At 75.6% G+C, this 19,354-nt stretch overlaps 2 protein-coding genes across 2 annotated transcripts; one reads left to right on the top strand and one right to left on the bottom strand.

The window, feature by feature from the left end:
* Positions 1–934: 934 nt before the first annotated feature.
* Positions 935–4,261, top strand: FOXP3 (forkhead box P3). The gene is given in 8 exon segments (XM_089770458.1): positions 935–979; positions 1,736–1,821; positions 2,574–2,654; positions 2,824–2,956; positions 3,032–3,108; positions 3,195–3,296; positions 3,999–4,065; positions 4,068–4,261. Coding segments are annotated over 6 exon segments (624 nt in total). The 5' UTR covers positions 935–979; positions 1,736–1,821; positions 2,574–2,603.
* Positions 4,227–18,544, bottom strand: CCDC22 (CCC complex scaffolding subunit CCDC22). The gene is given in 28 exon segments (XM_089770457.1): positions 4,227–4,408; positions 4,490–4,575; positions 5,840–5,890; positions 7,170–7,262; positions 9,484–9,591; positions 9,665–9,718; positions 9,720–9,767; positions 9,847–9,963; positions 10,518–10,539; positions 10,541–10,675; positions 11,964–12,147; positions 12,150–12,309; positions 12,695–12,744; positions 12,747–12,808; positions 12,810–12,883; positions 12,981–13,003; positions 13,006–13,095; positions 13,098–13,147; positions 13,214–13,284; positions 14,142–14,166; positions 14,168–14,215; positions 14,217–14,244; positions 14,532–14,564; positions 14,567–14,581; positions 14,584–14,656; positions 16,172–16,212; positions 16,215–16,348; positions 18,300–18,544. Coding segments are annotated over 28 exon segments (2,028 nt in total). The 5' UTR covers positions 18,350–18,544; the 3' UTR covers positions 4,227–4,305.
* Between the last annotated feature and the right edge of the window lie 810 nt (positions 18,545–19,354).

Raw genomic sequence — 19,354 nt, 5'->3', positions numbered from 1 at the left:
CACCCAAGGCCCATCGGTCGCACCACGTGCCTCACACCCACGCACCAGTGCACACGGGCAGCTGTTCACGCGCGTGTGCTCCCCGTGCCAATCCATGGGATGTGTTGCACGGATGGCACGTGCACACACCCCCCCCTTCTCAGCAGCCCTGTCTCCCCACAGCTGGCACCTGGCCCCAATGCCCAGCCCCATGGCGTCCCGGCTGCCCCAGAGCGACACCCTGCCTGGCAGGGCCCAGGACCGCCCCACGGTGCTGACCCACGGAACCAGCAACCCCTCCAGGAAGCAGCAGGTGGGTCCCCACAGGGCTGGGGGCACAGACGGGGCAGCCCCTCTCCCCAGCACTGACAGCCTCCCCCTCTGCCTGCCCCCAGGTGCCGCTGTACCCCGTGGGGGTGGGGGACCCCCACACCAGCCCCCACCTGCAGGCCTTGTTCCAGGACAGCCCGCGCCAGGCCCTGCTAATGCAACAGGTACCCCCGGCAAGGGCAAGACGGCGGAGCCTGCGGGAAGGTGACCAGGTGCCCCCTCTGGGTGCCCCTCGGTGCCCTGTGGCAGCCGGAGCCCGAGCGGAAGGGAAACTGAGGCACAGCTCTGCCGCCCCCGCCGGCCTGAGAGAGCGGCAGAGCCTGCGCCAGCCAGCCCCGCGGACGGCTGCATTCCCTACTGGCTCGGGGGTTCTCCTCCCTTCACCCCCTTTTCTCCTCCCACAGATCCCTCCGCAGCCCAGCGCCCGCCCCCCCATCCTGCACCTACAGCCCCCAGGGGTCCTGGTGGTGAGGTCGCGCCCTGCCTTGGCACACGGTAACGCGGGGGGACGGTTGGCGGGGGGGGCAGCCTGGCCTGGTGCCCCGGCCCATGGCCCCTCTCCCCACCTCTCCCTAGGGATTAGCCTGGCCAGCATGGAGTGGTTCACGGGGGACCCGCCCGGCCCCCTGCACTGCCCCAGCCCAGAGGCCCACAGGGGGCAAAGCAAGAGGTGAGCGGGGGAGGGGGCAGGCTAAGATGCCTGCGCCCCGCCTGGCTGGGGGGCCGGCCATTGCGGGAGTGACAAAGGGGGGGCTGGTGGTTGTGGGGGGTGGCAAAGGGGGGCTGGTGATTCCGGGGGTGCAGTAAAGGGGGCTGGTGGTTGTGGGGGGTGGTGGTGTTGCTGGTGGTTGTGGGGGGTGGCAAAGGGGGGCTGGTGATTCCGGGGGTGCAGTAAAGGGGGCTGGTGGTTGTGGGGGGTGGCAAAGGGGGGCTGGTGAGCAGAGGGGGCTGGTGGTTGTGGGGGGTGGCAAAGGGGGGCTGGTGGCTCCGGGGGTGCAGTAAAGGGGGCTGGTGGTTGTGGGGGGTGGCAAAGGGGGGCTGGTGGCTCCGGGGGTGCAGTAAAGGGGGCTGGTGGTTGTGGGGGGTGGCAAAGGGGGGCTGGTGATTCCGGGGGTGCAGTAAAGGGGGCTGGTGGTTGTGGGGGGTGGCAAAGGGGGGCGGGGTGGTGGTGTTCCGGGGGTGCAGTAAAGGGGGCTGGTGGTTGTGCGGGGTGGCAAAGGGGGGCTGGTGATTCCGGGGGTGCAGTAAAGGGGGCTGGTGGTTGTGGGGGGTGGCAAAGGGGGGCTGGTGATTCCGGGGGTGCAGTAAAGGGGGCTGGTGGTTGTGGGGGGTGGCAAAGGGGGGCTGGTGGCTCCGGGGGTGCAGTAAAGGGGGCTGGCAGTCACGAGGGGGGCTGGGGGCAGGTTTGAGCCGTCTGTCTTGGCAGCCCTCCCAAGCAGGACCCGCTGCGGACGCAGGACGGAGCAACCAGGTGCCGGCAGCGTGTGGCTGGTTCAACACCTGGAGCAGCAGGTGGGGGGGGGGCGTGTGGCTGGTCCCACACCTGGAGCAGCAGGTGGGGGGGGGGGGCGTGTGGCTGGTTCAACACCTGGAGCAGCAGGTGGGGGGGGGGGGCGTGTGGCTGGTCCCACACCTGGAGCAGCAGGTGGGGGGGGGGGGGGGGCCCACACCTGGAGCAGCAGGTGGGGGGGGGGGCGTGTGGCTGGTCCCACACCTGGAGCAGCAGGTGGGGGGGGGGCGTGTGGGGGGGGCGTGTGGCTGGTTCAACACCTGGAGCAGCAGGTGGGGGGGCGTGTGGCTGGTCCCACACCTGGAGCAGCAGGTGGGGGGGGCGTGTGGCTGGTTCAACACCTGGAGCAGCAGGTGGGGGGGGCGTGTGGCTGGTTCAACACCTGGAGCAGCAGGTGGGGGGGGGCGTGTGGCTGGTCCCACACCTGGAGCAGCAGGTGGGGGGGCATGTGGCTGGTCCCACACCTGGAGCAGCAGGTGGGGGGGCGTGTGGCTGGCCCCAAGGAAAGGGAGGGAGGAAATTGCAACCGGGTGCTGCCTTGCGGGACCCAGAGATTGGCTAGTGGGGGGGCTCCCCCTGCCTCGGGCACCTCCCTGGAGATTTGGGGCTGGTGTTGTGGGGGGGCAGGGCGGGGAGGCCATGTTCTGATGTCCCGGGGGGGGGGGGGGATCTGCGCCTATGCTCAGCAGCCCGTGGGGGGGCACCCTGGGAGCGGGCGAAGGACAGGCCCCCTCACCTCTCATTCCCCCCCCAGCTGGCGCGGGAGCAGGGGCGCCTGGCTGCCATGCAGGCCCAGCTGGCTGGGACAGATGCCGAGGACAGAGCCCTGGACCCAGTAAGAGCCAGGGGGTGGGGCCTGAGGCCCAGGGGGCGGGGCCTGAGGCCCAGGGGTGTAAAAACCTGCTTCCTTGGCTAACACAGCCCCTCTTCCCCCATTAACCCTTCACTGCCCGTGGGGGGGCAGAGTCCCCTCCCCCCTCACTTACCTGTCCCTGTCCCCCCAGGCAACACCAGCCAAGGGCCCCTCCCGGCCCCCCACGCCCTTGGCCTGGGGCCGCTGGGGAGCCTCCTGCGAGGGGGAGCTGCAGACGGCCCCCCATGGCCTGCCCTGGGCCAGCCGCGGCGCCGTCCTCTCAGGTAAGGGGGCAGGGTGCGGGGCGCGGCTGGCGGAAGGCCAAGGGCCGCCCCCCGACTGACAGCCTGTCCCCCCAGACCTGGGACCCAGCCTGGAGTTCTACCGGCTCAGCACGGCCCGGCCGCCCTTCACCTACGCCATGCTGATCCGCTGGGTGAGCCCCCCCACGCCCCACGGCCCCTGCAGCCCCAGCACCCCGGGGCTGCCCCGGCCTGGGCCCTGACCGCCCCCTCCCCACAGGCCATCCTGGAAGCCCCTGCCCGGCAGCTGACTCTGAACGAGATTTACCGCTGGTTCAGCCGCATGTTCGGCTACTTCCGCCACAACTCCGCCACCTGGAAGGTGAGGGGCCAGGGGGCAGGGACTGAGGGGCCACGGCCGGGCTGGGGGGCAGGAGCAAGGGGCCACAGCAGGGCCTAGGAGATGGGAGCGAGGGGCCTGGCTGGGCTGGGGGGAGGGGCAGGGGGCCAGGGGCAGCCGGGCTGGGGGGGGGGGAGCGAAGGGCTGGCGGCCGGGCTGGAGGGCAGGGGCTGGGAGGTGCGAGTGAGGGGCCCGGCCGCGCTGGGGGGCAGGGGGGCGGGCCTGGGGGGGGAGGGGCCCGGCCGGGCTGGGGGGAGGGGCAGCAGCTGGGGGAGGGGCAGGGGGCCCGGCCCTGGGGGCTGGAGGGGCAGCAGCCAGGGGCCCAGGGGCCCGGCCGGGGGTGGGGGCGGGGGGGCAGCCAGGGGCCCGGGGGCCCGGGGGCCGGGGTGGGGGGCAGCCAGGGGCCGGGGCTGGGGGAGCCAGGCGCTCTGGGGGGGGAGGGGCCCGGCCGGGGCTGCTGGGGGCGGGGGGGAGGGGCGCCGGCCCGGCCCCGGGGGGGGGCAGCCAGGGGCCGGGGCTGGGGGGGGCCGGGGCGGGCTGGGGGCGGGGGGGGGGGGGGGCAGCCAGGGGCCCGGCCGGGGCTGGGGGCGGGGGGGGGGGCAGCAGGGCCCGGCCGGGGCTGGGGGGGAGCCAGGGGCCTGGCCGGGCCGGGGGTGCCTGAGCTGCCCGCCGCTCCCTTCCCAGAATGCCGTGCGGCACAACCTGAGCCTCCACAAGTGCTTCGTGCGGGTGGAGCACGTGAAAGGCGCCGTGGGACGGTGGACGAGGCCGAGTTCCAGAAGAAGCGGAGCCCCCCGCTTCCCCCCCTGCGGCGCCCTGGGGGCGGAGCTCCCAGTGCTGGGCCACGCCCCCAGGGGGCGGGGCCGCCTGGCGGCAGCCCCCCCAGAGGAAGCCCCCCAGCCAGCAGCAGCGTGCGGGAGCAGGGACTTTATTGGCGGGGGGGGTAATAAAGGCAGCGACCGTGGCCCCGGCTGAGCGGCTCCTTGGGGGCTCAGGGCTCCCGGCTCCTCCCCAGCAGCGCCGCATTCTCCTGCCGCAGGGCCCGGAAGTCGCTCAGGATCCGCTCCAGGTTGGCCGGCGCTCTTCTTGGCCCCCTCGCTCTCGATCTGGGGGCGGGGAGCAGATTAGCCCCCCCCGCCAGAGGCCCCGCCCCCGGCTCCCGCCCGCCCCCCGGCCCTGCGCTCACCTGCTCCTCCAGGTCCCGGATCTCCCGCTGGATGGCCCCCGCTTCCTCGATCGTCTGGATCAGCTGGCTGGGGTTCTGGGGGCGCGGGGGGCCCCCGACCCTGACCCCAGCCCTAGCTCCCCCCGCCCCCGCCCAGCTGAGCGCGAGGCCCCCAGCAGCACCCCTGCCCCCCCACCCCCTCCCCACACCCCCCAGCCCTCCTGAGAGCACTCCCCGTACTCCCCCCCCAGCCCCGCCCCTCCTCCCCCGCTCCACCCCCCACACTGCCCCCCCAGAGCACCCCCCGCCCCCCGCCTCTACTCCCCCCCCGCCCCGCCCCCAGCTCCTGAGCACTCCCCCGTACCCCACCCCCCAGCCCCGCCCCCCCAGCTCCTGAGCACTCCCCCCGTACCCCAGCCCCGCCCCCCAGCTCCTGAGCACTCCCCCGCACCCCCCAGCCCCCGCCCCCAGCTCCTGAGCACTCCCCCGTACTCCCCCCCAGCCCCGCCCCCCAGCTCCTGAGCACTCCCCCGTACTCCCCCCAGCCCCGTCCCCCCAGCTCCCAGCACTCCCCCGTACTCCCCCCCCCCCTGCCCCCCAGCTCCTGAGCACTCCCCCGTACTCCACCCCCCCGCACCGCCCCCCAGCTCCTGAGCACTCCCCCGTACTCCAGCCCCCCCCCCCCCAGAGCACTCCCCGCCCCCCCCCAGCCCCGCCCCCCCAGCTCCTGAGCACTCCCCCGTACTCCCACCCCCCCACCGCCCCCAGCTCCTGAGCACTCCCCCGTACTCCCTCCCAGCCCCGCCCCCCAGCTCCTGAGCACTCCCCCAGCCCCGCCCCCCCAGCCCCACTCCCCCGTACCCCCCCCACACTGCCCCCAGCTCCTGAGCACTCCCCCGTACTCCCCCAGCCCCGTCCCCCAGCCCTGAGCACTCCCCGTACCCCCCCCCCAGCCCCGCCCTCCCCCCCAGCTCCCCAGCCCCTCCCCCAGCCCCACACTCCCCCCACCCCCCCACCCCGCCCCCAGCTCCTGAGCACTCCCCGTACCCCAGCCCCGCCCCCCACTCCTGCCCCCCCGCTCCTGAGCCCCCCCCCCAGCCCGACCCCCCCACCCCCCCGCGCCCCCCAGCTCCTGAGCACTCCCCCCCCCCAGCCCCGTCCCCCCAGCTCCTGAGCACTCCCATACTCCCCCAGCCCCGGCCCCCCAGCTCCTGAGCACTCCCCCGTACTCCCCCCCAGCACTGCCCCCCTTCTCCTGGCCCCCCTTGCCTCCAAGCACCCCCCATACTCCTCTCCCCCAGCCAGGAGTAAGCCGCCAGCCCCCCCACTCCCACCCCCAGGCTCTGAGCACTGCCCCCACCTCATGCAGAGCCGCCAAGTACTTATAGGCTTTCCGGACGGACTCGTCCCGCTGGCATCCTGGGGAGAGGCAGAGTCAGGGGGTTAGAAGCCTCCCCCTGCCCCCCTCGCGCCAGCCCCACGGAGCCCGCCAGCCTCCCCGGGACCCCCCCCCCCTCGCGCCAGCCCCACGGAGCCCGCCAGCCTCCTCTCGCCCGGGCCCCCTGCCCCCCTCGCGCCAGCCCCACGGAGCCCGCCAGCCTCTACCCCGGGCCCCCTGCCCCTCTCGCGCCAGCCCCACGGAGCCCACCAGCCTCCTCTCCCCAGGGCCCCCAGCCCCTCTCGCGCCAGCCCCACGGAGCCCGCCAGCCTCCTCTCGCCCGGGCCCCCTGCCCCCTCGCGCCAGCCCCACGGAGCCCACCAGCCTCTACCCCGGGCCCCCTGCCCCCTCGCGCCAGCCCCACGGAGCCCGCCAGCCTTCCCCAGGGCCCCCAGCCCCTCTCGCGCCAGCCCCACAGAGCCCGCCAGCCTCCTCTCGCCCGGGCCCCCTGCCCCCTCGCGCCAGCCCCACGGAGCCCACCAGCCTCTCCCCCTCCCCCCCCCTCGCGCCAGCCCCACGGAGCCCACCAGCCTCTCCCCCGGGCCGCCCCCCCCACGCGCCAGCCCCACGGAGCCCGCCAGCCTCTACCCCGGCCCCAGCCCCGCTCGCGCCAGACCCACGGAGCCCGCCAGCCTCTACCCTGGCCCCCCAGCCAGCCCCACGGAGCCCGCCAGCCTCTCCCCCGGGCCCCCTGCCCCCCGCGCCAGCCCCACGGAGCCCGCCAGCCTCTACCCCGGGCCCCCTGCCCCCTCGCGCCAGCCCCACGGGAGCCCGCCAGCCTCTACCCCCGGGCCCCCAGCCCTCTCGCGCCTGTGCCCCACAGAGCCCGGCCAGCCTCTACCCCAGGCTCCCCGCCCCTTCGCGCCAGCCCCACGGAGCCCGCCAGCCTCCCGGGCCCCTGCCCCCTTCGCCAGCCCCACGGAGCCCGCCACTCCCACCCCCGGGCTCCGGCCCCCCCGCGCTGTGCGTCCCACGGACCCGCCAGCCTCTACCCCCGGGCCCCCTGCCCCCTCCGCGCCCAGCCCCCGGAGCCGCCAGCCTCTACCCCCGGGCCCCCAGCCCCTCTCGCGCCAGCCCCACAGAGCCCGCCAGCCTCTACCCCCGGGCCCCCGGCCCCCTCGCGCCTAGCCCCACGGAGCCCGCCAGCCTCTCCCCCGGGGTCCCGGCCCCCCTCGCACCAGCCCCACGGAGCCCGCCAGCCTCCCCCGGGCTCCCCGCCCCCAGCACCCGTGATGTCCGGCCCAGCCCGCACCTTGAACACCAGCTCGTCAGTGACGGCGAAGGTCCGGTCCAGCTTCCCCGCCAGCCCGTTGATCTCCTGCAGGGCCCGCGTGGCGGCCAGGATCTGGGGGGACAGGAGGATCAGCAGGCCCCGGGCGGGGTGTGTGTGGGGGGGGTTGGAGCAAGGCTGTGCCAGCAGAGGTGGGGGTGTGTGTGTGTGTGGGGGGGGCTGAGCAAGGCTGTGCCAGCAGAGGTGGGGGTGTGTGTGGGGGGGGGCTGGTAAGGCTGTGCCAGCAGGGTGTGTGTGTGGGGGGGCAAGCTGTGCAGAGGTGTGTGTGTGTGTGTGTGGGGGGGGGCTGAGCAAGGCTGTGCCAGCAGCAGAGGAAGGGGGTGTGTGGGGGGGGGGGGGGGCTGAGCAAGGCTGTGCCAGCAGAGGTGGGTGTGTGTGTGGGGGGGCTGAGCAAGGCTGTGCCAGAGGGGGGGGTGTGTGTGTGGGGGGGCTAGCACACTGAAGAGAGGTGGGGGTGTGTGTGGGGGGCTGCCTGATACACTGTCAGAGGTGGGGGGTGTGCGCGCGGGGGGGCGGCTGAGCAAGGCTGTGCCAGCAGAGGTGGGGGGGTGTGTGGGGGGGCTGATACACACAAGAAGAGGGCGTGCGGGGGGGGGTCACTGGCTACCGTCGTTACATGCGGGGGGCGCGTGTGTGGGGGGGACACGATTGTCATCGTCTGCGCGCGCGCGCGCGCGGGGGGTCGATACACGTACTGTTAAGATCCTATGGTGCGTGTATCGACACACGTTCGTTACATGCGGGGGGCGTGTGTGCGGGGGGGGACGGCCGATTACTACCCGTTCGTTACATGCGGGCGCGCACTGACACACCGCGCCCACACATCCGATGGCGGCGTGCGGGTTTTACTCATTGCCACCGTCGTTATATGCGCGCGTGCACACACAGTCACCGTTCGTTACACGCGCGCGCGGGGGGACCGACGCCACACGTCGCTCACACGCGGGCGTGCGCGCGGGGGGGTCGATTGGCCACCGTTCGCGCGCGCGCGCGCGCGCGCGCGCACGCACGACGGGCACGCTCGTTATATGCGGGGGGTGCGCGGGGGGCCGATATAATGCCCGCCATGACTGGCGTGCGCGTGTAAATACACAACGTTCGTTACACGCGGGGGCGCGCGCGCGCGGGGGGATTGATACACAAATGTTACACGGCGGGGGCGCGCGGGGGACCGATAACAATTGTCGCGCGCGGGGGGGGGGGGATGATCACAACGCAGCGCGCGGGGGGGGGTGTGTGTGCGCGCGGGGGGGACGATTACACTGTTCAGCCACATCCGGCGGCGCGGGGGGATTATTACTGCTCCTGTTGCGCGCAAGCGTGCCAGCAGAGGTGTGTGTGTGGGGGGGCTGAGCAAGGCTGTGCCAGCAGACGTGGTGGTGTGTGGGGGGCTGGGTGGGTGCCAGCAGAGGTGGGGGTGTGTGTGTGTGGGGGGGCTGAGCAAGGCTGTGCCAGCCAGACTTGGGGTGTGTGTGGGGGGGGCTGAGCAAGAGGTGTGCCAGCAGAGGTGGGTGTGTGTGTGTGTGTGGGTGTGTGTGTGTGTGTGCTGAGCAAGGCTGTGCCAGCAGAGGTGGGTGTGTGTGTGGGCTGGGGGTGCCAGCAGACGTGGTGGTGTGTGGGGGGGGCTGGAAGGCTGTGCCAGCAGAGGTGGGTGTGTGTGTGGGGGGGGGCTGAGCAAGGCTGTGCCAGCAGTGTGTGGGGGTGTGTGTGTGGGGGGGGGCTGAGCAAGGCTGTGCCAGCAGACGTGTGGGGTGTGTGTGGGGGCGGCTGAGCAAGGCTGTGCCAGCAGAGGTGGGGGGGTGTGTGTGTGTGGGGGGTGAGCACAGGTGGGGTGGGGGGTGCCTGCAGAAGTGGGGGTGTGTGTGTGGGGGGGGGCTGAGCAAGGCTGTGCCAGCAGCATGGCTGTACCAGCAAGTCGTTAAGGGTGTGTGTGTGGGGGTGCAGCAGGGCTGAGGGGGGGGGGGGGCTGAGCAGGCAGGGGGGGCTTTCATGATGGTGGGGGTGTGTGTGGGGGGGCTGAGCAGCACAGCCAGCAGAGGTGGCTGAGCAAGGCTGTGCCAGCAGAGGTGGGGGTGTGGGGGGGGCTGAGCAAGGCTGTGCCAGCAGACGTGGTGGTGTGTGGGGGGCTGAGCAAGGCTGTGCCAGCACGGTGAGCATGGCTGCCCTGAGGCCACCCCAGTGCGGAGGGGGTTGAGTCTGGGCCACCCCAGCCGGGGGGACCCCCCACACCCTGGGCAGAGTGGGGCGGGGCCGGCCCGAGCGGGGGGGGGGGTACCTTGCCGATCTCCTCCTTCTGCTTGCGGATGTTGCCCACGATCTCCAGGATGCGCTGGGTGTAGGCCGCTCGCGACACGTCCCTGGGCAGTGCCTCCAGCTCCACCACCTGGGGGGCGGGGGGGTCAGTGCTGGCCCGGCCCCGCCCCCCCCCCGTGCCCCGCCCCCAACGCCCTGCCCACCAGCTGGCGGCACAGCTCCTCCTTGCGCCGGGCCTCGGCGGCTGCGCTGCGCCCCGCGCTCACGCAGGGCCTGGACCTCCGACAGACGCCGGGTCGACTCCAGCTGCGGGGCGGGGGGGGGGTCAGTGCGGGGGCGGGGCCAGGGAGCAGCCCCGCCCCCGGAAGCCCCACCCCCTGCTCACCTGGCGGGAGTGGCGGGCGGCGCGGAGGCGACGATACTGCTCCAGGAGCGGCCCCCGGCGCGTCTCCCACTGCGCGGCCAGGTGCACCAGGCGCTGGGCGCTGCCCTCCACCAGCAGCTGGGGGCGGGGGGGTCAGCCGGCCCCTCCTACCCCCCCGGCCCCCCCGGCCTCCCATCCCCCCCCCCCCCGGCCAGCCCCTCCTATCCCCCGCCCCCCTGGCCTCCCATCCCCCCACCCCGGCCAGCCCCTCCTATCCCCCCCCACCCCGGCCAGCCCCTCCTATCCCCCCCCCCCGGCCTCCCCCCCATCCCCCACCCCGGCCCCTCCTACCCCCAGCCGGCCCCTCCTACCCCCCCCGCCCCCCTGGCCTCCCATCCCCCACCCCGGCCAGCCCCTCGTATCCCCCCGCCCCCTGGCCTCCCATCCCCCACCCCGGCCAGCCCCTCGTATCCCCCCGCCCCCGTGGCCTCCCCTCCCTTGCCCCACCCCCCGTGGCCCCATAGCCAGCCCCCATACCCCCACCCCAGCCGACCCCCATCCACCCTAACCTCCCCCATTGCCCCCCCAGCCAGTCCCTCTGCCCCCCTGCACCTCCTCTCCCTCCAGTCTCCCCCTGCAGGTCCCCATGGGGCTGCTCTCCAGCCCCTCCCCCAGGCCCCCCGCCCCGGTACCTGCAGCTTGGCCAGCTGCTCTCAGCCTGGGCAACAGCTCCAGGGCCTGGCTCTTCACCCGCAGGGTCTGTTCGCGCCCCCAGGGCCAGCTGCTGCTGTCGCAGCGTCCGCCTCCGCCTGCCGGCAGAGAGCAGAGCCCCCCCCCCCGGCACCCCCGCCTGCCGGCAGAGAGCGGGGAGCCCCCCCCGCCACCCCCGCCTGCCGGGCGAGAGCGGGAGCCCCCCCGTTGGCCCCCCCCGCCCCGAGAGCGGGGAGCCGAGACCCCGCGCCGGGGAGCCCCCCCCGCCACCCCCCCCCCGCCGGCCGAGAGCAGGGCGCCCCCCCCCCCCGCACCCCCCCGCCTGCCGGCCGGCCGGGGGGCCCCCCCGTTACCCCCGCCTGCCGGCCGAGAGCGGCGCCCCCCCGTTACCCCCCGCCTGCCGGCAGAGAGCGGGGCCGCCCCCCCCCCCCGTTACCCCCGCCTGCCGGCAGAGAGCAGGAGCCCCCCGTTACCCCGCCTGCCGGCCGAGAGCGGAGCCCCCCCCGTCACTCCCGCCCTGCCGGCCGGAGAGCAGGAGCCCCCCCCCCCCGTTACCCCGCCTGCCGGCCGAGAGCGGGAGCCCCCCGTTACCCCCGCCTGCCGGGCGGGGAGAGGAGCGGAGCCCCCCCCCCACCCCCCCCGCCTGCCGGCCGAGAGCGGGAGCCCCCCCCCCGTTACCCCCCCCCGCCTGCCGGCCAGAGCAGGGAGCCCCCCCCAGCGGGCAGCCCCCGCCTGCCGGCAGAGAGCAGGAGCCCCCCCCCCCCCCCCCGCCTGCCGGCAGAGAGCAGGGAGCCCCCCCCAGCCACCCCCCGCCTGCCGGCCGAGCGCGGGGCCCCCCCCGTTACCCCCCCCCCCCCGCCCCCCCCCCCGCCGGCCGGCGCGGGGGGCCCCCCCCGTTACCCCCGCCTGCCGGCAGAGAGCGGGAGCCCCCCCCCCCGTTACCCCGCCTGCCGGCAGAGAGCGGGGAGCCCCCCCCAGCCCCCCGCCTGCCGGCAGAGAGCGGGGGAGCCCCCCCCCGTTACCCCTCGCCTGCCGGCAGAGAGCAGGGAGCCCCCCCCTCCCCCGCCTGCCGGCAGAGAGCAGGGAGCCCCCCCCCGTTACCCCCGCCTGCCGGCAGAGAGCAGGGAGCCCCCCCGCACCCCCCTCTGCCGCAGAAAGGGCAAAGCAGGCACCCCACCCCCCCCGTCGTCCCCCCCGCCTGCAGCCAGAGAGCGGGGAGCCCCCCGTTACCCCCGCCTGGAGAGTCCGGGCCCCCCCCCCGTTATCCCCCACCTGCAGGCAGAGATCAGGGAGCCCCCCGTTACCCCCTCCCCAGGGGGCACAGGTCGGGGCCCCCAGCCACCCCGTTACCCACTCCCCAGCAGGCAGAGATTGGGGTGCACGGCCCCCAGTTACCTCCTCCCCGGGCAAGCAGAGAGATCTGGGTTCATAGCCCCCCAGGTGCCGCGAGGGCAGGGAACAGGGTGTGCAACCGCCCCACGCAGAGACATGGGGGTGCACGTGCCCCCCTCGCAAGCCCCCCAGCCCCGACTCTCACCTGGCTCAGGTTCAGCTCCAGCACCTTCACCTCCCCCGTCACAGCATCCACCTGGGCCCCAAGGTGCTGCAGCGCCCCCGCAGGCCAGCCAGCTCCTCCTCCTGCTGCGCCTGCGCCTCCTGGGGGAGGGGTCTCAAAGCCAGCAGGGGAAGCGGCCCCCTGGGACCAACCCTCCCCCACCCGCTGACAGAGCCCGGCCAGCGACCATTGGGGTGACCAGCCATTGTTAGGGGCCAGAGTTAACGCAGGCGGCTGGACACAGCTCCCAGCTGTTTCAGGGTCTGGATCCCGCGGGGGCAATAATATTCCTGGGGGGCACCCCGTGATTTCAGAAAGTCAGACAGAAGGGGCGGGGCTTGGGCATGTGGGGCACAGCTGCTGCTGCGGAGACGGGGGCAGGAGACCACTTCGACGGCACCCCCAGCAGGGGGCGCTCCGGGCCTGCGTCAGGATCCCCCGCCCCCAGCCAGGGCCCCCGTTACCTGCTCCGAGGTGCTGGCGGGCGGCGCCTTTCTGCCACTGCCGGCATCTGGCCCAGCAGCTCCGGGGCGTCCTGGGGAGCACAGGGCAGGTCACGGGGGTCTCCCCACTCCGTCCGCCGCGCTCTCAGCCCCCCCGTACCTGTCCGTGCGCCAGGCGCTGGGCGCGGCTGAAGCGGGAGCCCCTAGGCAGGGCGCCCCGGCCCCCCTGGCGCTCAGGCCCCCCAGCAGCTGGGACAGATCCGGCGCGCCCTGGCGGGGGGGGGGCCGCCTGACGCAGCTGGTCCAGCAGGCGGCGCCGGAGTCGCTGGTGCTTCCACTGCACGTATTCCTGGGGGGTACGGGGGGGTCAGTGTGATGGGGGCCCATACTCCTGGGGACCAGGGGACCCCAGCCCCCTTGCTCCGCTCCAGGCAGGAGCCCCTCACCTTGGGGGCCAGGCGAGACGCCAGCCCTGGCTCTGCCACTCGCACTCCCAGTCGTGCTGCACCCCAAGGTCTGCGGCGTGACGCTCCAGCAGGGAGGGGGCCATGGCGCCGGGCCGGGGGGCTGGGCCGGCACCAGGGGCAGGAACGCCCCGAAAACTCCCGGCGCTCTGCGGGGGAGGGGAGACTTGGAGGTCAGAGGCCCGTGTGCCCATCCTGCCCCCCGCTCTCGTCACCTACCGACAGGGCCCGAATCCCGGGGCAGGACCAAGGGCTGGGCGTGAAACGGCGTCAGCAGCCCAGTGCCCTGTGGGGAGAGACCAGGGGCGTTAACCTGTGGAACTGCCTGCCGCTGGAGACAGGAAAGGGGACGCCCGTGGGGGTGGCAGCCGACAGACCATTTCCACCCTGCCTGCAGAACTACTCCCTGAGGGAGGGGAGGGCAGGGCCGTTGGAGTTGGGGCTGGGTCCTCGTGAGCCAGGCCGATCACACATACGGCTCCGTCATGGCCTGGGCCCCGGCCCGTGCACGGCACCGCACGGCGTGCGAGTGGCACGACCCTGTGACGGCGCGTTGGGGGTTCCCTGTCTCCTGCACCCCGAAATGGCACAAACAGACTGCACCAGCCAGTGGAATTGAGGGTGGTTTATTGCTCCTCCAGCCCAGCGCAGCACAGATGTAATCTGGTCACAGGAACTGGGGCTAAGAGGCCTCAGTGCCCCCTTGAGATAGGGGAGTCCCAGCCCCCCCAGCTCCTTCTCCCCTGCCTTCCAGCCAGGAACCCACTAACCCTCCCCAGCCCCGCCCCCAGCCAGGGCAGCATCCCCTCCCTTTGTTCCTCTCCATGGGGGTGTCTGGCCCCTGGTTCAACAGGTTTGGCATCTCTGCCTAGTGAGGTTTCCCTGCTGGGTCTTGCTCCAGACAGCAGGGGTCACCCCAGCCCAGCAAGTCCCCCCACTACGTCACAGACCCATCCCCCGCGTTTCGCTGCACTGAGCCGGGGCAGGGCGCAGGTTCCGGCCCCTGCCAACCCCCTCCCCCACGTGCCGCCCCCTGCACCGCAGACCCTGTTCACCCCCACGGGAGAGACCTGGAGGGGGGAGGAAGCCAAGGGATTCAGTCCGGCTGGCCTGGGGGTGGGAGGCTCACAGGGTCTGACCCACCTGCAGCAGCTGCAGCCGAGGGGGCGGCACGCGGGGGCACCCAGGGCGTCCCCAGCTGCTCCCTGATGTGGCGGCACGGCACGGAGCAGCCCGGCGGCCTTCCCTGCAAGGGGGCAAAGGTCACAGCCGCCCCCGCCCCAGCCGGGTCTCCCGCCCCAGAGCTCCCCGCCCCCTCGGTCCCCCCCCCAGCAGACCTCCCACTCGCCCCGCCCCCACCCCCCCACCTTTGTCCCCCCCCCAGCAGACCCTCCCACCCGCCCCGCCCCCACTCCCCCCGCCCCCACGGGTCCCCCCGCAGACCCCCCACTCGCCCCCCCCCCATCCCCTGCCCCGCCCCACCCCCACGGGGACCTCCCCCCGCCCCGCCTGGTACCCGCCGGCGCCGCGTACCAGCTGGCTGCCCAGCATCCTCGGCCTCGTCCCCAGCTTCTCCACCAGGGCAGCAGGCGCCGGATCTCGGGCTCACTGCCGTACAGGAAGGTCTGGTACCCGACCTCGCCCTGGTAGCCCAGCTCCTGGGGGGGGTTGGGGAGGGGGGAGGTGTCAGTCCCGGCCCAAGTGGGAGAGGGGGGGGGCGGCCGTGGGGCGGGGCGGGGGTGGGGGGGGCGGGTCAGTCCCGGGGGCGGGGGGCGGGTTGTTGGGGGGGCGGGGCGGGGGGGATGGGGGGGAGGTGTCCCTGCCAGCGGGGGGGGGGGCCCGTCCGGGGCGGGGGGGCGGGGGGGTTGTTGGGGGGGCGGGGCCAGTCCCGGCCGGGGCGGGGGGGGGGGTTGGGGGGGGCCGGGGGGGCGGGGGGGATGTTGGGGGGGCGGTGTCAGGTCCCGGCCAGCGGGGGGGATGTTGGGGGGGGCGGTGTCAGTCCTGCCGGGCGGGGGGGATGTTGGGGGGGGCGGTGCGTCCCGGCCGGCGGGGGGGATGTTGGGGGGCGGGGGCAGGGGTCCCGGCCAGCGGGGGGGACACGGGGGGGCGGTGTCAGTCCCGGCCGGCGGGGCGGGGGGACGGGGGGGCGGTGTCAGTCCCGGCCGGCGGGGCGGGGGGGGGGGGTGTTGGGGGGGGGGCGGTGTCAGTCCCGGCCAGCAGGGGATGCTGGGGGGGCGGTGTCAGTCCCGGCCAGCGGGGGGATGTTGGGGGGGGGGCGTCCGTCCCAGCCGGCGGGGGGGGGCGGGGGGGGGGGGCGGTGTCAGTCCCGGCCGGCGGGGCGGGGGGCTGGGGGGGGGGTGCCGGCCCGGCCGGCGGGGCGGGGGGCTGCTGGGGGGCGGTGTCAGTCCCGGCCAGCGGGGGGGGGGTGTTGGGGGGGCGGTGTCAGTCCCAGCCGGGGGCGGGGGGGGGGCGGTGTCAGTCCCGGGCCGCGGGGCGGGGGCCGGGGGGTGTGCCAGTCCCACAGCGGGGGGATGTTGGGGGGGGGGGCTGCGGCCGGCCGGCGGGGCGGGGGGGCTGGGGGGGCGGTGTCAGTCCCGGCCGGCGGGGGGGGCTGGGGGGCGGTGTCAGTCCCGGCCAGCGGGGGGGATGTTGGGGGCGGTGCCGCGCCGGCCGGCGGGGCGGGGGGCTGGGGGGGCGGTGTCAGTCCCGGCCAGCGGGGGGATGTCGGGGGGGGGGCGGCGGCCGGGCCCGGCCGGCGGGGCGGGGGCTGGGGGGGGGCGGTGTCAGTCCCGGCCGGCGGGGGGGTGTTGGGGGGGGGCGGTGCCGGGTCCCGGCCAGCGGGGGGGTGTTGGGGGGGCGGTGTCAGTCCCGGCCAGCGGGGGCGACGCTGGGGGGGCGGTGTCAGTCCCGGCCAGCGGGGGGGATGTTGGGGGGGGGCGGTGTCAGTCCCGGGCCGGCGGGGGACGTTGGGGGGGGCGGTGTCAGTCCCGGCCGGCGGGGGGATGTTGGGGGGCGGTGTCAGTCCCGGGACAGCGGGGGCGGATGCTGGGGGGGGCGGTGTCAGGTCCCGGGCCGGCGGGGGGGGGGGGGGGGCGGTGCCAGTCCCCGGCCGGCGGGGCGGGGGGCTGGGGGGCGGTGTCAGTCCCGGCCGGCGGGGGGCCGAGGGGGCTCACCTGGCAGGCCTGGGCCAGGCTGGAGCCGAGGCGGAACCGGCCGACATGCCTGGGGGCAGCGTGGGGCTCAGGCTGGCGCCCAGCGCCGGGTCGATCACGCGGAGGCAGCGCACGACAGACTCCACCACCAGCGCCGTGGGGAACTCGCGCAGCCCCTGCACCGCCGCCGGGACGTCCCTGGGGGGCAGCGCGGTCAGAGGGGGCGGACACGGCCCCCCCAGCTCCCACTCCGGGGCGCTCGACCCCCCGCACTCTGTTCCCCCCCCCCTGGCTCCCCCCCCTCCCCCCGGGGACGCTCGGACCCCCCCCCCGCACTCTGCCCGCCCGGCTCCCTCCCCCCGGACGCTCGCCCCCCCCCCCGCACTCTGCCCGCCCGGCTCCCTCCCCAGGACGCCGCCCCCCCGCACTCTGACCCTCCCCCGGCTCCCTCCCCCAGGACGCTCGGCCCCCCCCCCCCCCTCTGACCCTCCCCGGCTCCCTCCCCCAGGACGCTCGGCCCCCCCGCACTCTGCTCCCTCCCCCCGGCCCCCCCGCTGCCCGCCCCTCCCCCCCCAGGACGCTCGGCCCCCCCGCACTCTGACCCTCCCCGGCTCCCTCCCCCCTGGGACGCTCGGACCCCCCCGCACTCTGACCCTCCCCGGCTCCCTCCCCCCGGGACGCTCGGCCCCCCCCCGCACCTGACCCTCCCCGGCTCCCTCCCCCGGGACGCTCGGCCCCCCCCGCACTCTGACCCCTCCCCGGCTCCCTCCCCCCGGGACGCTCGGACCCCCGCACTCTGACCCTCCCCGGCTCCCTCCCCCCGGGACGCTCGGCCCCCCCCCGCACTCTGCCCGCCCGGCTCCCTCCCCCCGGACGCTCGCCCCCCCCCGCACTCTGACCCTCCCCGGCTCCCTCCCCCCGGGACGCTCGGCCCCCCCCGCACTCTGACCCCTCCCCGGCTCCCTCCCCCCGGGACGCTCGGACCCCCCGCACTCTGACCCTCCCCGGCTCCCTCCCCCCCCCCCGGGACGGGCTGCACCTGGCCCCCCCCCCGCACTCTGCCCGCCCGGCTCCCTCCCCCCGGGACGCTCGGCCCCCCCCGCACTCTGACCCTCCCCGGCTCCCTCCCCCCGGGACGCTCGGACCCCCCGCACTCTGCCCGCCCGGCTCCCTCCCCCCGGGACGCTCGGCCCCCCCCACTCTGACCCTCCCCGGCCCCCTCCCCCCCGCTCGGCCCCCCCGGGCCCGCTCGGCCCCCCCCGCACTCTGACCCTCCCCGGCTCCCTCCCCCCGGGACGCTCGGACCCCCGCACTCTGACCCTCCCCCGGCTCCCTCCCCCCGGGACGCTCGGCCCCCCCGCACTCTGACCCTCCCCGGCTCCCTCCCCCCGGGACGCTCGGCCCCCCCCGCACTCTGACCCTCCCCGGCTCCCTCCCCCGGGACGCTGGCCCCCCCCCCCCGCACTCTGACCCTCCCCGGCTCCCTCCCCCGGGACGCTTGGCCCCCCCGCACTCTGACCTCCCCGGCTCCCCCCCCCCTGGGCACTGCCCTCCCCGGCCCCTCCCCCCGCCCCCCCGCTCTGACCCTCCCCGGCTCCCTCCCCCCGGGACGCTCGGCCCCCCCCCGCACTGACCCTCCCCGGCTCCCTCCCCCCGGGACGCTCGGCTCCCCCCGCACTCTGACCCTCCCCGGCTCCCTCCCCCCGGGACGCTCGGCCCCCCCCCCCGCCCTCCCCGGCTCCCTCCCCCGGGCCCGGCCCCCCCTCCCTCCCCCCGGGACCCTCCCCGGGCCCCCCCCCGCACTCTGCCCGCCCGGCTCCCTCCCCCCGGGACGCTCGGACCCCCCCGCACCCTCCCTCCCCGGCTCCCTCCCCCCGGGACGCCCCCCCCGGCCCCCCCCCGCACTCTGCCCGCCCGGCTCCCTCCCCCCGGGACGCTCGGACCCCCCCGCACTCTGCCCCCCCCGGGCGCCCCCGCCCGCCCCCCTGCCCCCCCCCCCCCCCGGCGCCCCCCCCGCACCCTGCCTCCCCGGCTCCCTCCCCCCGGGACGCTCGGCCCCCCCGCACTCTGACCCTCCCCGGCTCCCTCCCCCCGGGACGCTCGGACCCCCCCGCACTCTGCCCCCCCCGGGCGCCCCCCCCGCACTCACGTCCCGCAGAGGCGCAGCGAGCGGATGAGGATTTTGTCCACTTCTTCCATGGCCGGACCGGGGGGCGGGGCCAGTCGGCGGGGGCGGGGCCTAAAGGGGGCGGGGCTCAGACCGCGCGCTGGCGGCTCCCGCTTCGCGCTTCTGCGGGACCCGGAGTCAGCGGAGCCGCCGCACGGGCCGCCGGGAAATGCAGCGCCGCGCGGGGCATGCTGGGAGCCGCAGTCCTGGGGCGGCGCGGGGCATGCTGGGAGAAGTGTCTTTCCGCCTCGCCGCGTGGTGCATACTGGAGCTGTAGTCCGGTCATCCGTGCGGTGCATTATGGGAGCTGTAGTCCAAGGGGGGGGCATGGCACGCACATGCTGGGAGCTGTAGTCCGGTCATCCGTGCGGTGCATTATGGGAGCTGTAGTCCAAGGGGGGGGCATGGCACGCACATGCTGGGAGCTGTAGTCCGGTCATCCGTGCGGTGCATTATGGGAGCTGTAGTCCAAGGGGGGGGCATGGCACACACATGCTGGGAGCTGTAGTCCGGTCATCCGTGCGGTGCATTATGGGAGCTGTAGTCCAAGGGGGGGCATGGCACACACATGCTGGGAGCTGTAGTCCGGTCATCCGTGCGGTGCATTATGGGAGCTGTAGTCCAAGGGGGGGCATGGCACGCACATGCTGGGAGCTGTAGTCCGGTCATCCGTGCGGTGCATTATGGGTGCTGTAGTCCAAGGGGGGGGGCATGGCACACACATGCTGGGAGCTGTAGTCCGGTCATCCGTGCGGTGCATTATGGGTGCTGTAGTCCAAGGGGGGGCATGGCACGCACATGCTGGGAGCTGTAGTCCGGTCATCCGTGCGGTGCATTATGGGAGCTGTAGTCCAAGGGGGGGCATGGCACGCACATGCTGGGAGCTGTAGTCCGGTCATCCGTGCGGTGCATTATGGGTGCTGTAGTCCAAGGGGGGCATGGCACGCACATGCTGGGAGCTGTAGTCCGGTCATCCGTGCGGTGCATTATGGGTGCTGTAGTCCAAGGGGGGGCATGGCACGCACATGCTGGGAGCT

Source organism: Pelodiscus sinensis, chromosome 18, assembly GCF_052426305.1.
Source record: "Pelodiscus sinensis isolate ZL-2025 chromosome 18, ASM5242630v1, whole genome shotgun sequence".
Classification (NCBI taxonomy): domain Eukaryota; kingdom Metazoa; phylum Chordata; order Testudines; family Trionychidae; genus Pelodiscus; species Pelodiscus sinensis.
Note: the sequence above shows the minus strand (reverse complement) of the source record. Positions and strands in the feature narration are given on the sequence as shown.